General features: G+C 47.8%; 1 protein-coding gene across 3 annotated transcripts in view; it reads right to left on the bottom strand.

Moving 5' to 3' along the window:
* The window catches only part of COG2 (component of oligomeric golgi complex 2), a 199,487-nt gene that overhangs the window by 92,307 nt on the left and 89,124 nt on the right, over positions 1-18,056 (bottom strand). For all 3 annotated transcript variants that reach the window (XM_063917580.1, XM_063917579.1, XM_063917582.1), the window contains exon 10: positions 1,643-1,782. In XM_063917580.1, coding sequence (XP_063773650.1) covers positions 1,643-1,782 — 140 coding nt within the window. The remainder of the gene's footprint in view (positions 1-1,642; positions 1,783-18,056) is intronic.

The raw sequence follows: 18,056 nt of genomic DNA on the forward strand, positions 1-18,056 counted from the left end.
CCCCGAAATTATGATATATATATAACTGGGATATCTAACAACCCTAATTATTTTAAATGTTCTATGCCTGAAGCAGATATCACCCATTGTCTATGGACATGTAATATAGTGGAGAAGTTTTGGAGAGATGTCCAAACTTATATTTCAACTACTTTACACATCCCATTTACAATCACTATGCCGTGGGCAATGTGGAATTATTACTCCCCTTCCCTCACTTCTAGATCGACAGCTGGCTTGCGCCTTCTTTTAGCTAAGATTGTGGCTACGGCTAAAAAAACATTTATCCAAATGGATACATTCTGACCACATTTCCATGTTGTGTATGTTGCCCAGACTAGTTTATGTGCATCATATGGATTGGGTGGAGTGTACATTAGATATTGAATCCAGAGCACCAAAGTTCTTTGATATCTGGCTGCCATACATACCCACTCTGACCACTACAGAAAAAGATAACATCAGGAAATTTGTTCGATTGACCACTTGGTATAACATGTATGTACTGGAAAATGGGGCTCCTCCGTTTTGATAAGGTCTTTATCTAACTGTATTATGTTGGGCTTACTGGATTGTACCCTATATCTATTGACTATGGGGGTAATTCCAAGTTGATCGCAGCAGGAAATTTTTTTAGCAGTTGGGCAAAACCATATGCACTGCAGGGGGGCAGATATAACATTTGCAGAGAGAGTTAGATTTGGGTGGGTTATTTTGTTTCTGTGCAGGGTAAATACTGGCTGCTTTATTTTTACACTGCAATTTAGATTGCAGATTCAACTCACCACACCCAAATCTAACTCTCTCTGCACATGTTATATCTGCCTCCCCTGCAGTGCACATGGTTTTGCCCAATTCCTAACAAACTTGAAGCTGCGATCAACTCAGAATTACCCCCTTTATCTTTTTACCTGCTTTATTATATGTACCTGCTTTGACCTGCACGGTATTTATGTTTTCCTTTATATTTCTCAATAAATAAACATTACAAAAAAAAAAGAGAACAAATAGATTTAAATTTGAAATAACTGTTCTTTAAAAAAATTTCAGTAGCGTACTAGTTGCCAGCTAGTGGAATATGTCTCCCCCCCCAGTCTGTTATTGTTATGCTTTCGTATGAAAGAATAAACAAACAAAAACAGTTGAGTGCATCGGTTTTCTATCTACACACAATAGAGAGTGAGTATATTTAGTGGAATGACAGTGTAAAAAAAAACCCCCAGAAAAAGAGAATTGGAACAATTGAAATTTCCCTTGTGGTCGTGTACAGTTTGGTTACCAACCAAAATTATCCTCAGACAGACATACTGTTATAACTGTGCAGTTAAATAGTCACATTTCAGTCTGGAAAAAATGTGCAGTGAATATGTCCTTTTCTTCGACTGATAAAAAAAACCTGTTGTTGGAAACCTACAGATCATAAAATGTATATTCCGACTATGAATGTATTCAGTGTTCATTGCTTGTAACTACCCAGAAAGATCATGATTTCTCTGAAAAAAACATGGATAATAAAACGAGTAAGCATTTTGAAATCTGTTTAACTTTCACACAACTCTTTACATGAAAATTATGTGCCCAGATGAACCCTGACAGAGGATTTTGACCTGAAAGTTTGGAAAATGACAAGCCACATGTTTACCTTATCTGGAAATACACGGGCAAATTCCACCTGTTATTAAAACTGTGATAAGAAGGATGAGCCCGTAATCTCTTTACACTTGCTTGTGACCCACACTGTCGCTCAAATTTTCTCACAAAATCCATGCTAACTGTGTATTTCTAAAAGAAAAAAGGGAAACAAACATTTTGTACTTCAAACTATTTCCAATTAAAAGGTTAAGCCCACATATTATTTTCACTACATAACTAAAAACACTTCCTAAGGACCACCGTATTTAGCAAGAGAATGGAGAATATACAGTACTGTGCAAAAGATTTAAGCAGGTGTGGAAAAAATGCTGCAAAGTAAGAATGCTTTCATAAATAGAAGTGTTAATAGTTCATTTTTATTATTTGACAAAATACAAAGTTAATGAACAGAAGAGGAATATACATTATATCAATATTACTGTAACCACCCTTTGCCTTCATAACGGCATCAATTCTTCTAGGTACACTTGCCGACAGTTTTTGAAGGAACTCGGCAGGGAGGTTGTTCCAAACATCTTGGAGAACTAACAACAGATCTTCTGTGGATGTAGGCTTGCTGAAATCCTTCTGTCTCTGCATGTGATCCCAGACATACTTGATGTTGTTGAGACCATGGGGTAAATTTACGAAGATGGGAGTTCTATTTAAGATGGGATGTTGCCCATAGCAACCAATCAGATTCTACTTCTAATTTATCTAGCACCTTCTAGAAGATAATACCTGGAATCTGATTGGTTGCTATGGGTAACATCCCATCTTACATAGAACTCCCATCTTAGTAAATTTACACCCATATCATCACTTCCAGGACTCCTTGTTCTTCTTTATGCACAGTTCTTAATGATATTGGGGGTGATTCAGAGTTAATTGTAGATGTGCTAAATTTAGCACATCTACGATCAGTCACACGGACATGCGGGGGGACGCCCAGCACAGGGCTAGTCCGCCCCACAGGTCAGTACCTGCCCCGTCACACTAGTACAAAAGCATTGCACACGGCGATGCTTTTGTACTGGTAGAGTAGTTCCCCACCAGCGCAGCTCCTGCGCGCTGGCAGGGAGCTTCTTGCAGCGGCTGCGTGTGACGTCACGCAGCTGCCGCGGGCCGCTCCCCCAACGGTCCGGGCACACCTGCGTTGGCCAAACCGTGCCCCCTAAATGGCGGCCAAACGCCGCCGGCCCACCCCGTGACCGCCTCTGCCTGTCAATCAGGCAGAGGCGATCGCTAGCTAAAGACGGCGCCGGCGCATGTGCAGTTCAGACCAGATTGCTGCTGTCCTCTAGCCTCCAAGTGCACTGTGTTGGCGTAATCCTTGACTCCTCCCTCTTCTTCAAACTACATATGCAGCGCCTCTCACAAACCTGCCATTTTCATCTCAAAAAATATTTCCAGGATTAGACCATCTCTCACCCAGGATACCACTAAGACCATCATCCACTCACTGGTCATTTCCAGACTGCACTACTGCAATCTCCTCCTATCTGGCATCCCTGACAATTACCTCTCTCCACTCCAATTTATCCTCAATGCTGCAGCCTAGATCATCTTCCTCACCAAACGCACTACGTCCACCTCCCCTCTCCTACAAGCCCCTTCACTGGCTTCCCTTCCCTTTCAAAATCCAATTCAAGCTTCTCACACTCACTTACAAAGCCCTCACCTACTCCTTTCCCATTTACATCAAGATTTCTCACCTGCTGATTTCTTTGGAATTCCCTACCTCTCCCCCTCAGACCCTATACAAAACTTCAAATGTGCTCTGAAGACCCATTTCTTCCCCAAACCCAGCCTAATCTCATCCTCTGTTCCACGCTCACTGTCTACCCCATCTGTGTCACTCCTGTCTGTCTGCCCCTTCCCTTTAGAATGTAAGCTCTCACGAGCAGGGCCCTCAACCCGCATGTGCTTATCCTTCTCGTACTTAAACCATCCTCGACGGCACCTAATCCCGAGGTTTTCTGCCACCCTGATACTTATATGTCAGTGTTTATTTACCCTGTACTTGTTCTATATTGTCTTCAACTATTACTCACTAGTGTCCCGTTTTGATTTTTCATTTATATACAGTATTCTATTGGGTGCTGCGGACCCCTTGTGGCGCCATATAAATAAAGGATAATAATAATAATAAATGGAGGAACCAGTGCTGCACACTTAGAGGCTAAATACTATAATGCTTTCTATAGTGTGATTATGTTATAAAGGGATTCTTACAAGGTGTATACCAGAATGTATTATACATGGCGAAAAGCTCGCCTGTTACCATAGGGACTGACCGTAACTCCCTGGCAAATAAAACAAGTAAGGAAGTTATAGAAGAAATAGTATACAACTTTACTTTTCATGAAAATTTAGGTTGCATATTAAGATTCAAGTTGATTCCTTTATTTGTTGCCACAGCTGATCTCAGCAAGTTCCTGACAGTTCCTAATGCTTTGCCCTTTGTGTTATCCCCTAATAGAAGCATATAAAACCTTTGCAAATCTGCCAGACTAAACATTTGATTCTAGCAAGAGCAGTTTGCTGCAATATTAATACATAGTAACATAGGGGGTCATTCAGATCTGATCGCTGCTGGGCGTTTTCACACAGCGGGCAATCAGGTACTAACTGCGCATGAACCACAATGCTCACGCACGTTGGACAACAGCGACATGTTGGTGCAAAAAATTCTAATCGCACAGGCGTTCACAAGGTGATGAACAGGAGGAAGCAGTTTGTGGGTGGTAAATGACTGTTTACTGAGTGTTCGGAAAACGCAGGCGTTCCCAAGAGTTTTCAGGGAGGGAGTATGACGTCCGCTCCAGCCCCGATCAGCCTGATTCTATCGCACTGGAGGAGTAACTCCTGGGCTGCACAGAGACTGCACAAAGTGAATTTTAGCAGCTCGGCACACACATGGGATCGCACACTTGCATGGCCAAAATACACTCCCCCTGGAGGCGGCAACTATCTGAACGCAGGACAGCAAAATTAGCAGCCAAGTGAATGACCTCCATAGTTGGTGAGGTTGAAAAAATAGGATTTTAATTACCTACCGGTAAATCCTTTTCTTGTAGTCCATAAGGGATACTGGGAATCCATTTAGTGCCATGGGGTAGAGACGGGTCCACTAGGAGCCATGGGCACTATACAAGTTTGATTAGGTGTGCTGGCTCCTCCCTCTATGCCCCTCCTACCAGACTCAGTCTAGGAAACTGTGCACGAGGAGACGGACATACTTTGAGAGAAAGATATAGAAAAGGAAAGTGGTGAGATTTCGAACCAACCCAACATAATAAGAGGAAAGCCATGCTTACAAAACTTGTAAACAAGAACAGCAACAGCTGAACCAAACAACATTACTTATCCAAGTAACTTAGCAGGAAGAACGAAGCACCGGGCAGGCACCCAGTATTCCCTACGGACTACGAGATAAGGATTTACCGGTAGGTAATTAAAATCCTATTTTCTCTTACGTCCTAGTGGATACTGGGAATCCATTTAGTACCATGAGGAAGTACCAAAGCTCCCAAACCGGGTAGGAGAGTGCTGTGGTTCCTGCAGAACTGATTGACCAAACTGAAGGTCCTCAGAGGCCGAAGCATCAAACTTGTAAAACTTAGCAAACGTGTTCGAACATGACCAAGTAGCTGCTCGCTAGAGCTGTAAAGCCAAGACACCCCAGGCAGTCGGTCAAGAAGAACCCACCGACCTAGTAGAGTAGGTCTGTACAGACCTTGGAATCGGCAAACCGTGCAATAAGCATGCTGGATAGTGAGCCTGATCCAGCGTACAACTGACTGCTTTGAAGCAGGACACCCAATCTTATTGGGATCATAGAGAACGAACAGCGAGTCTGATTTCCTGTGACGAGCTGTTCTCTTTACATACACCTTCAAAGCCCTCACAACATCCAAATACATTGAAGTAGCAGAGGTGTCCATTACAACTGGAACCACAATCGGTTGGTTGATGTGACACGCGGACACCACCTTAGGAAGAAATTGCTGACGAGTCCTGAGTTCAGCTCTGTGATCATGGAAAATCAAGTAAGCAGCCCTTGTAAGACAACGCCCCGAGTACCGAGACACATCTAGCTGAAGCCAAGGCCAATAGTGTGATGGTCTTCCATGTAAGGTACTTTATGTCTACCCTCCTGTAACAGTTCAAACCAGTCCGATTGGAGGAACTGCAGCACCACATTGAGATCCCAAGGTGCCGTGGGAGGCACAAAGGGAGGCTGGATGTGCAGAATACCTTTCAAGAAAGTCTGGACCTCAGAGAGAGAAGGCAATTGTTTCTGAAAGAAAATAGACAAGGCCGACATCTGGACTTTTATGGAGCCCAGACATAGGCCCACATCCACGCCTGCCTGCAGAAAAAACAGGAAACGTCCTAGATGAAATTCCACCGCAGAATAATTTATGCTCTTTACCAAGAGACGTATTTCTTCAAAATAAGCTGGTAATGCTTAGACGTTACCCCCTTCCTGGCTTGGATCATAGTCGGAATAACTTTGTTAGGGATACCTCTCCTGGCTAGAATCTGCCGTTCAACTTCCATGCCGTCAAACGTAACCGCGGTAAGTCCTGATAAACGAATGGGCCCTGTTGCAGAAGAATTAAGGTTCAGGGGTGGTCTTACCAAACCGTCTGGCTTCGGTACTACGAACAAGTTGGAATAATATCCCTTGTTTAGTAGATGAGGTGGAACTGGAACAATGACCCGAGTCTGTATCAGTTTTTGGATGGCGTGCTGTAAAGTTATACTTCCCTCTTGTGAAACTGGCAAGCCTGATTTGAAGAATGTGTGAGGTGGGAGCCTTTGGAACTCCAGTCTGTAGCCCTGGGAAATAAGATCTATGACCCAGGGATCCTGGTACGAATCTGACCAGATCTAACTGAAGAATTGTAGTTAGGCTCCCACCGGACAGCCTTCAATGCTTTGCGGTCCACCGTCATGCTTTAGTATTTGAGGAAGCAGAGCCTGAGATCTGTTCCTGAGCACCTGCTGTTGCTGGTATGCGTGGTTTACCTCTTGCGCCGCTGGAGGACGTAGAAGCACCTCTGGATTTACCCTTGAACTTGGTCGTCCCAAAGGACTGAAACTTAGAAGCTGAATAAGTCTTCTTGGTTGAAGGGGCTGCGGAAGGAGGATATGTAGACTTACCCGCAGTAGCTGTGGAGATCCATTTGCCTAATTCATCGCCAAACAAGGTCTCTCCTGTGAATGGTAGGCCTTCCACGCCTTTCCTGGAATCCGCGTCAGCAGTCCACTGGCGTAGCCACAAACCCCTGCGTTCAGACACTGCCATAGCGGTGGTGCGTGCATTAAGCACGCCTATTACCTTTATGGCTTCCGCCATAAAGTTCGCAGAGTCCTGTATATGCTGCAGGAGTAAGAAAACATCTCCCCTAGATAAGGAATCTAACCCCTCAATTAGGTTACCTGACCATTTAGCAATGGCTTTAATGATCCACGCACATGCAATAGTGGGTCTTTGGTCCACCCCAGCAGCTGTGTACAATGATTTGAGTGTAGTCTCAAATTTACGCTCAGCCGTGTCTTTCAGGGAGGCTGCACCAAGAACAGGCAATACAATTTTACGTGACAGCCTAGAGACTGATGCATCCACTATCGGTGGATTTTCCCATTTTTTCCTATCCTCCAGAGGAAAAATAAGAATTTACTCACCGGTAATTCTATTTCTCTGACGTCCTAGTGGATGCTGGGAACTCCGTAAGGACCATGGGGAATAGCGGGCTCCGAAGGAGGCTGGGCACTCTAGAAAGATCTTAGACTACCTGGTGTGCACTGGCTCCTCCCACTATGACCCTCCTCCAAGCCTCAGTTAGATTTCGTGCCCGGCCGAGGTTGGATGCACACTAGGGGCTCTCCTGAGCTCTTAGAAAGAAATACTTAGGTTTTTTTTTATTTTCAGTGAGACCTGCTGGCAACAGGCTCACTGCAGCGAGGGACTAAGGGGAGAAGAAGCGAACTCGCCTGCTTGCAGCCGGATTGGGCTTCTTAGGCTACTGGACACCATTAGCTCCAGAGGGATTGACCGCAGGCCCAGTCCTTGGTGTTCGGTCCCGGAGCCGCGCCGCCGTCCCCCTTACAGAGCCAGAAGCAAGAAGATGGTCCGGAAAATCTGCGGCATGAAGACTCAGTCTTCACCAAGGTAGCGCACAGCACTGCAGCTGTGCGCCATTGCTCCTCTCACACACTTCACACTCCGGTCACTGAGGGTGCAGGGCGCTGGGGGGGGGCGCCCTGAGGCAGCAATAAAAACACCTTTGCTGGCAAAAATACCTCAATATATAGCCCCAGGGGCTATATATGAGGTAAATACCCCTGCCAGATTCCATAAAAAAGCGGGAGAATAGGCCGCGGAAAAGGGGCGGAGCTATCTCCCTCAAGCACACTGGCGCCATTTTCCCTCACAGCTCCGTTGGAGGGAAGCTCCCTAGCTCTCCCCTGCAGTTTACAACACAGAAAAGGGTTAAAAAAGAGAGGGGGGGCATTTAATTTAGGCGCAGTATACATTATATAAAAAAAGCAGCTATAGGGGACATAACTCAGTTAGTCCCTGCATTATATAGCGCTCTGGTGTGTGCTGGCATACTCTCACTCTGTCCCCCCAAAGGGCTTTGTGGGTCCTGTCCTCGTTTAGAGCATTCCCTGTGTGTCTGCGGTGTGTCGGTACGGCTGTGTCGACATGTTGAATGAGGAGGCTTATATGGTGACGGAGCAGAGGCCGATATATGTGATGTAGCCCCCTGTGGGGCCGACACCAGAGTGGATGGAAGGTATTAATCGACAGTGTCAACTCCTTACATAAAAGGATGGATGACGTAACAGCTGTGGGACAGCCGGCTTCTCAGCCCGCGCCTGCCCAGGCGTCTCAAAGGCCATCAGGGGCTCAAAAACGCCCGCTCTCTCAGATGGCAGACACAGATGTCGACACGGAGTCTGACTCCAGGGTCGACAAGGTTGAGACATATACACAATCCACTAGGAACATCCGTGACTTGATCCCGGCAATAAAAAATGTGTTACACATTTCTGACATTAACCCAAGCACCTCTATAAATGGGTTTTTAGGTTTGGGGAGAAAAAACAGGCAGTGTTTTGTTCCCCCATCAGATGAATAAATGAAGTGTGTGAAAAGCGTGGGTTCCCCCGTTTAGAAACTGGTAATTTCTAAAAAGTTACTGATGGCGTACCCTTTCCCGCCAGGAGGATAAGTTACGCTGGGAGATATCCCCTAGGGTGGATAAGGCGCTCACACGGTTGTCAAAAAAGGTGGCACTGCCGTTTTAGGAACGGCCACTTTGAAGGTACCTGTTGATAAAAGACAGGAGGATATCCTGAAGTCTGTATTTACACACTCAGGTACTAGACGGAGACCTGCAGATCGTGCTGCTGCAGAGTGGTCGGTGACCCTGTCAAACATGAGAACATATTAAAGACGTCGTCTTATATATGAGGGATGCACAGAGGGATATTTTGCCGGCTGGCATCCAAAATGAATGTAATGTCCATTCTGTCAGGAGGGTATTAGAGACCTGTCACGGGACAGGTGATGCTGACTTTAAAAGGATTCTGCCTTATAAGGGTGAGGAATTATTTGGGGATGGTCTCTGGGACCTCGTATCCACAGCCACAGCTGGGAAGAAATATTTTTACCTCAGGTTTCCTAACAGACTAAGAAAGCACTGTATCAGGTACAGTCCTTTCGGCTTCAGAAAAGCAAGCGGGTCAAAGGCGTTTCCCTTCTGTACAGAGACAAGGGAAGAGGGAAAAAGCTGCACCAGTCAGCCTGCTCCCAGATTCAAAATTCTTCTCTCGCTTCCTCTGAGCCCACAGCATGACGCGGGGGCTCCACAGGTGTAGCCAGGTACGGTGGGGGGCCGTCTAAAAAATTTCAGAGATAAGTGGGCTCGCTCACAGGTGGATCCCTGTTTCTTTCAAGAAGTATGTCAGGGGTACAAGCTGGAATTCGAGATATCTCCCCCCAGCCGTTTCCTAGATTATGGCTTGCCGACAACTCCCTCAGGCAGGGAGACTGTACTAAAGGCAATTAATAAGCAGTATTCCCAACAGGTAATACTCAAGTGCCCCTACTTCAACAAGGACGGGGTTACTATTTTACACGGGTTGGGGTACCGAAACCGCATGGTTCGGTGTGACCCATTTATATTAAAATCCTTGAACACATACATAAAAAAATTCAAGTTCAAGATGGAATCGCTCGGGGCGGTTATTGCAAGCCTGGACGAGGGGGATTACATGGTATCCCAGGACATCAAGGATGCTTACCTGCATGTCCCCATTTACCATCCTCGCCAGAAGTACCTCAGATTTGTGGTACAGGATTACCATTACCAAGTCCAGACAGGACTGTACAAGGCACCGAGGGTGTTTACCGGGGTAATGGCCGAAATGATGATACTCCTTCGAAAAGGGAGTTTTTAATTATCCCGTACTTGGACAATCTCCTTATAAGGGCGAGGTCCAAGGAGCAGTTGCTAGTCGGGGTAGCACTATTTTGGAAAGTGCTACAACAGCAGAGTTGGATTCTAAACAGTCCAAAGTCACAGCTGGTTCCTATGACACGTCTACTGTTCCTGGGGATGGTTCTGGACACAGACCAGAAATAAGTGTTTCTCCGGGAGGAGAAAGCCAAGGAGCTGTCATCTCTAGTCAGAGACCTCCTGAAGCCAAAACAGGTATCGGTGCATCATTGCACGCGAATCCTGGGAATAAGGGTAGCTTCCTACGAAGCATTCCCATTCGGCAGGTTCCATGCAAGAATTTTTCAGTGGGACCTGTTGGACAAGTGGTCCGGATCGCATCTTCAAATGCATCGGCTGATAACCCTGTCTCCAAGGACCAAGGTATCTCTAAAATGGTGGCTGCAGAGTGCCCATCTTAAGGAGGGCCGCAGGTTCGACATACTGGACTAGGTCCTAGTGACCATGGAGGCCAGCCTTTGAGGCTGGGGGCAGTAACACAGGGAAGAAAATTCCAAGGACTTTGGTCAAGTCAGGTGACTTCTCTACACAGGCAAGACATCTGCTTCAAAACCAGCCGGTACTGATCCAATCAGACAACATCACGGCGGTCGCCCATGTAAACCAACAGGGCGACACAAGAAGCAGGATGGCGATGGCAAAAGCCACAAGGATTCTCCGATGGGCGGAAAATCATGTGTTAGCACTGTCAACAGTGTTCATTCCCGGAGTGGACACCTGGGAAGCTGATCTGCTCAGCAGAAAGAAGGCGAGGAGTAAGAACGATACTCGTGGTTCCGGATTGGCCAAGAAGAGCTTGGTACCCAGAACTTCAAAAAATTATATCAGAGGACCCATGGCCTCTGCCGCTCAGACAGGACCTGCGGCAGCAGGGGCCCTGTCTGTTCCAAAACTTACCGCGGCTGCGTTTGACGGCATGGCGGTTGAACGCCGGATCCTGAAGGAAAAGGGCATTCCGGAGGAAGTCATTCCTACGCTTATTAAAGCTAGGAAAGAGGTTACAGCAAATCATTATCACCGCATATGGCGGAAGTATGTTGCATGGTGTGAGGCCGAAAAGGCCCCAACAGAGGAATTTCAACTAGGTCGATTTCTGCATTTCCTGCAAGCAGGAGTGAATATGGGCCTAAAACTGGGCTCCATTAAGGTACAGATCTCGGCTCTGTCGATTTTCTTTCAAAAAGAACTAGCTTCAGTACCTGAAGTTCAGACTTTTGTAAAGGGAGTGCTGCATATTCAGCCCCCGTTTGTGCCCCCTGTGGCACCTTGGGATCTCAACGTGATGTTGAGTTTCTTAAAATCACATTGGTTTGAACCACTAAAAACCGTGGATCTGAAATATCTCACGTGGAAGGTGGTCATTGGCGGCTTTGTCCTGTAAAAGCCCTTATCTGATTTTCCATATGGATAGGGCAGAATTGAGGACTCGTCCCCAGTTTCTCCCTAAGGTGGTGTCAGCGTTTCACCTGAACCAGCCTATTGTGGTGCCTGCGGCTACTAAGGACTTGGAGGGCTCCAAGCTGTTAGACGTGGTCAGGGCCCTGAAAATATATGTTTCCAGGACGGCTGGAGTCAGAAAATCTGACTCGCTGTTTATCCTATATGCACCCAACAAGCTGGGTGCTCCTGCTTCTACGCAGACTATTGCTCGTTGGATTTGTAGTACAATTCAGCTTGCACATTCTGTGGCAGGCCTGCCACAGCCAAAATCTGTCAATGCCCATTCCACAAGGAAGGTGGGCTCATCTTGGGCGGCTGCCCGAGGGGTCTCGGCTTTACAACTTTGCCGAGCTGCTACTTGGTCAGGGGCAAACACGTTTGCAAAATTCTATAAATTTGATACCCTGGCTGAGGAGGACCTGGAGTTCTCTCATTCGGTGTTGCAGAGTCATCCGCACTCTCCCGTCCGTTTGGGAGCTTTGGTATAATCCCCATGGTCCTTACGGAGTTCCCAGCATCCACTAGGACGTCAGAGAAAATAAGAATTTACTCACCGGTAATTCTATTTCTCGTAGTCCGTAGTGGATGCTGGGCGCCCGTCCCAAGTGCGGTGTATCTGCAATACTTGTACGTAGTTATTGTTAACTAAATCGGGTTATTGTTGAGCCATCTGTTGAGAGGCTCGGTTGTTTCATACTGTTAACTGGGTTTCATATCACGAGTTATACGGTGTGATTGGTGTGGCTGGTATGAGTCTTACCCGGGATTCAAAATCCTTCCTTTTTGTGTACGCTCGTCCGGGCACGGTGTCCTAACTGAGGCTTGGAGGAGGGTCATAGTGGGAGGAGCCAGTGCACACCAGGAAGTCTAAGATCTTTCTAGAGTGCCCAGCCTCCTTCGGAGCCCGCTATTCCCCATGGTCCTTACGGAGTTCCCAGCATCCACTACGGACTACGAGAAATAGAATTACCGGTGAGTAAATTCTTATTTTCTCGTAGTCCGTAGTGGATGCTGGGGACTCCGTAAGGACCATGGGTATAGCGGCTCCGCAGGAGACTGGGCACAACTAAGAAAGATTTAGGACTACCTGGTGTGCACTGGCTCCTCCCTCTATGCCCCTCCTCCAGACCTCAGTTAGGAAACTGTGCCCGGAAGAGCTGACACAATAAGGAAAGGATTTTGGAATCCCGGGTAAGACTCATACCAGCCACACCAATCACACCGTACAACTCGTGATACTATACCCAGTGAACAGTATGAATAACAACTGAGCCTCTCAAACAGATGGCTCCAAACAATAACCCTTTAGTTAAACAATAACTATATACAAGTATTGCAGACAATCCGCACTTGGGATGGGCGCCCAGCATCCACTACGGACTACGAGAAATAGAATTACCGGTGAGTAAATTCTTATTTTCTCTGACGTCCTAGTGGATGCTGGGGACTCCGTAAGGACCATGGGGATTATACCAAAGCTCCCAAACGGGCGGGAGAGTGCGGATGACTCTGCAGCACCGAATGAGCAAACTCAAGGTCCTCCTCAGCCAGGGTATCAAACTTGTAGAATTTAGCAAATGTGTTTGAACCCGACCAAGTAGCAGTTCGGCAAAGTTGTAAAGCCGAGACCCCTCGGGCAGCCGCCCAAGAAGAGCCCACTTCCCTCGTGGAATGGGCTTTTACAGATTTAGGATGCGGCAGTCCAGCTGCAGAATGTGCAAGTTGAATCGTACTACAGATCCAGCGAGCAATAGACTGCTTTAAAGCAGGAGCACCCAGCTTGTTGGGCGCATACAGGATAAATGGCGAGTCAGTTTTCCTGACTCCAGCCGTCCTGGAAACATAGATTTTCAGGGCTCTGACTACGTCCAGTAACTTGGAATCCTCCAAGTCCTTAGTAGCCCCAGGCACCACAATAGGTTGGTTCAAATGAAAAGCTGATACCACCTTAGGAAGAAATTGGGGACGAGTCCTCAATTCCGCCCTATCCATATGGAAAATCAGATAAGGGCTTTTACATGACAAAGCCGCCAATTCTGACACACGCCTGGCCGAAGCCAAGGCCAACAGCATGACCACTTTCCACGTGAGATATTTTAGCTCCACGGTTTTAAGTGGCTCAAACCAATGTGACTTAAGGAAATTCAACACCACGTTGAGATCCCAAGGTGCCACTGGAGGCACAAAAGGGGGCTGAATATGCAGCACTCCTTTAACAAACGTCTGAACTTCAGGCAGTGAAGCCAGTTCTTTTTGGAAGAAAATTGACAGAGCCGAAATCTGGACCTTAATGGAACCCAATTTTAGGCCCATAGACACCCCTGACTGTAGGAAGTGCAGAAATCGACCCAGCTGAAATTCCTCCGTTGGGGCCCTTCTGGCCTCACACCACGCAACATATTTTTGCCATATGCGATGATAATGGTTTGCGGTCACCTCCTTCCTAGCTTTAATCAGCGTAGGGATGACTTCCTCCGGAATGCCCTTTTCCTTCAGGATCCGGCGTTCAACCGCCATGCCGTCAAACGCAGCCGCGGTAAGTCTTGGAACAGACAGGGTCCCTGCAGCAGCAGGTCCTGTCTGAGCGGCAGAGGCCATGGGTCCTCTGAGATCATTTCTTGAAGTTCTGGGTACCAAGCTCTTCTTGGCCAATCCGGAACTACAAGTATAGTTCTTACGCCTCTCCTTCTTATTATTCTCAGTACCTTGGGTATGAGAGGCAGAGGAGGGAACACATAAACCGACTGGTACACCCACGGTGTCACTAGAGCGTCCACAGCTATCGCCTGAGGGTCCCTTGACCTGGCGCAATATTTTTTAAGCTTTTTGTTGAGGCGGGACGCCATCATGTCCACCTGTGGCCGTTCCCAGCGATTTACAATCAGCTTGAAGACTTCTGGATGAAGTCCCCACTCTCCCGGGTGGAGGTCGTGCCTGCTGAGGAAGTCTGCTTCCCAGTTGTCCACTCCGGGAATGAACACTGCTGACAGTGCTATCACATGATTTTCCGCCCATCGGAGAATCCTTGTGGCTTCTGCCATCGCCATCCTGCTTCTTGTGCCGCCCTGTCGGTTTACATGGGCGACCGCCGTGATGTTGTCTGACTGGATCAGCACCGGCTGGTGTTGAAGCAGGGGTTTTGCCTGACTTAGGGCATTGTAAATGGCCCTTAGTTCCAGAATATTTATGTGTAGGGAAGTCTCCTGACTTGTCCATAGTCCTTGGAAGTTTCTTCCCTGTGTGACTGCTCCCCACCCTCGGAGGCTTGCATCCGTGGTCACCAGGACCCAGTCCTGTATGCCGAATCTGCGGCCCTCTAGAAGATGAGCACTCTGCAGCCACCACAACAGCGACACCCTGGTCCTTGGAGACAGGGTTATCAGCCGATGCATCTGAAGATGCGATCCGGACCACTTGTCCAACAGATCCCACTGAAAGATCCTTGCATGGAACCTTCCGAAAGGAATTGCTTCGTAAGAAGCCACCATTTTTCCCAGGACTCGCGTGCAATGGTGCACCGACACCTGTTTTGGTTTTAGGAGGTCTCTGACTAGAGATGACAACTCCTTGGCCTTCTCACTTTTTTCTGTTCCGTGTCCAGAACCATCCCCAGGAACAGTAGACGCGTTGTAGTAACCAGCTGCGACTTTGGAAAATTCAGGATCCAGCCGTGCTGTTGTAGCACTTCCCGAGCAAGTGCTACTCCGATCAACAACTGTTCCCTGGACCTCGCCTTTATAAGGCGATCGTCCAAGTACGGGATAATGAAAACTCCCTTTTTTCGAAGGAGTATCATCATTTCTGCCATTACCTTGGTAAATACCCTCGGTGCCGTGGACAGACCAAACGGCAATGTCTGGAATTGGTAATGACAGTCCTGTACCACAAATCTGAGGTACTCCTGGTGAGGAGGGTAAATGGGGACATGCAGGTAAGCATCCTTGATGTCCAGTGATACCATGTAATCCCCCTCGTCCAGGCTTGCAATCACCGCCCTGAGTGATTCCATCTTGAACTTGAACCTTCTTATATAAGTGTTCAAGGATTTTAAATTTAAAATGGGTCTCACCGAACCGTCCGGTTTCGGTACCACAAACATTGTGGAATAGTAACCCCGTCCTTGTTGAAGGAGGGGTACCTTGATTATCACCTGCTGAGAAAACGGCTTGTGAATCGCCTCCAGCACTGTGTCGGCAAGGCAGACTTGAGGAAACGGCGAGGGGGAGACGTCTCGAATTCCAGCTTGTACCCCTGAGATACTACTTGTAGAATCCAGGGATCCACCCGTGAACGAGCCCACTGGTCGCTGAAGTTCTTGAGACGGGCCCCCACCGTACCTGGCTCCGCCTGTGGAGCCCCAGCGTCATGCGGTGGACTTAGAGGAAGCGGGGGAGGACTTTTGTTCCTGGGGACTGGCTGTATGTTGCAGCTTTTTCCCTCTACCTCTGCCTATGGGCAGAAAGGACGCGCCTCTAACCCGCTTGCCTTTCTGGGGCCGAAAGGACTGTACCTGATAATACGGTGCTTTCTTTGGCTGTGAGGGAACATGGGGTAAAAATGCTGACTTCCCAGCCGTCGCTGTGGAAACGAGGTCCGAGAGACCATCCCCAAACAACTCCTCACCCTTGTAAGGCAAAACTTCCATGTGCCTTTTAGAATCTGCATCTCCTGTCCACTGCCGAGTCCACAATCCTCTCCTGGCAGAAATGGACATTGCGTTTATTTTAGATGCCAGCCGGCAAATATCCCTCTGTGCATCTCTCATGTATAAGACAGCGTCTTTAATATGCTCTACGGTTAGCAATATAGTGTCCCTATCTAGGGTATCAATGTTTTCCGACAGGGAATCTGACCACGCAGCTGCAGCACTGCACATCCATGCTGAAGCAATAGCCGGTCTCAGTATAATTCCTGAGTGTGTATATACAGACTTCAGGATAACCTCCTGCTTTCTATCCGCAGGTTCCTTTAGGGCGGCCGTGTCCGGAGACGGTAGTGCCACCTTTTTAGACAGACGTGTGAGCGCTTTATCCACCCTAGGGGATGTCTCCCAACGTGACCTGTCCTCTGGCGGGAAAGGGTACGCCATTAGTAACTTTTTTGAAATTACCAGTTTCTTATCGGGGGAAGCCCACGCTTCTTCACACACTTCATTTAATTCATCAGATTGGGGGAAACACCACTGGTAGCTTTTTCTCCCCAAACATAATACCCTTTTTTGTGGTACCTGGGGTAATATCAGAAAAGTGCAACACATTTTTCATTGCCGTAATCATATAACGAATGGCTCTATTGGAATGTACACTAGTCTCATCGTCGTCGACACTGGAGTCAGTATCCGTGTCGACATCTGTGTCTGCCATCTGAGGTAGTGGGCGTTTTAGAGCCCCTGATGGCTTTTGAGACGCCTGGGCAGGCACGGGCTGAGCAGCCGGCTGTCCCACATCTGCTATGTCGTCAAACCTTTTATGTAAGGAGTTGACACGTTGCGTAATTCCTTCCACATGTCCATCCATTCAGGCGTCGACCCCGCAGGGGGTGACATCACATTTATCGGCACCTGCTCCGCCTCCTCATCAAACATGTCGACACAGCCGTACCGACACACCGCGCACACACAGGGAATGCTCTGACTGAGGACAGGACCCCACAAAGTCCTTTGGGGAGACAGAGAGAGAGTATGCCAGCACACACCAGAGCGCTATATAATACAGGGATACACACTACACACAGTGATTTTTCCCCTATAGCTGCTATAATACACAAGTTTGCGCCTACATTTAGTGCCACCCCTCTCTTTTTTACCCTATGGAGCCTGGAAACTGCAGGGAAGAGCCTGGGGAGCGTCCTTCCAGCGGAGCTGTGAGAGGAAATGGAGCCAGTGTGCTGAGGGAGATAGCCAGCACCCCCCCCCCCCCCCCCCCCCTCGCTTTTTTCTGGATATTTTTGGCAGGGGATTTTACACATATATAGTCTTCCTGACTATATTATGTGTTTATTTGCCAAGCTAAGGTATTTATATTGCAGCCCAGGGCGCCCCCCCCCCCCAGCGCCCTGCACCCATCATCAGTGACCGGAGTGTGAGGTGTGCATGGGGAGCAATGGCGCACAGCTGCAGTGCTGTGCGCTACCTTAATGAAGACCGGAGTCTTCAGCTGCCGATTTTCTGGACGTTCTTCTTGCTTCTGGCTCTGCAAGGGGGACGGCGGCGCGGCTCCGGGACCGGACGACCGAGGCTGGACCTGTGTTCGATCCCTCTGGAGCTAATGGTGTCCAGTAGCCTAAGAAGCCCAAGCTAGCTGCAAGCAGGTAGGTTCGCTTCTTGTCCTTTCAGTCCCTCGAAGCAGTGAGTCTGTTGCCAGCAGATCTCACTGAAAATAAAAAACCTAAATATACTTTCTTTCTAAGAGCTCAGGAGAGCCCCTAGTGTGCAACCAGCTCGGC

Source organism: Pseudophryne corroboree, chromosome 4 (assembly GCF_028390025.1).
Source record: "Pseudophryne corroboree isolate aPseCor3 chromosome 4, aPseCor3.hap2, whole genome shotgun sequence".
Lineage (NCBI taxonomy): Eukaryota > Metazoa > Chordata > Amphibia > Anura > Myobatrachidae > Pseudophryne > Pseudophryne corroboree.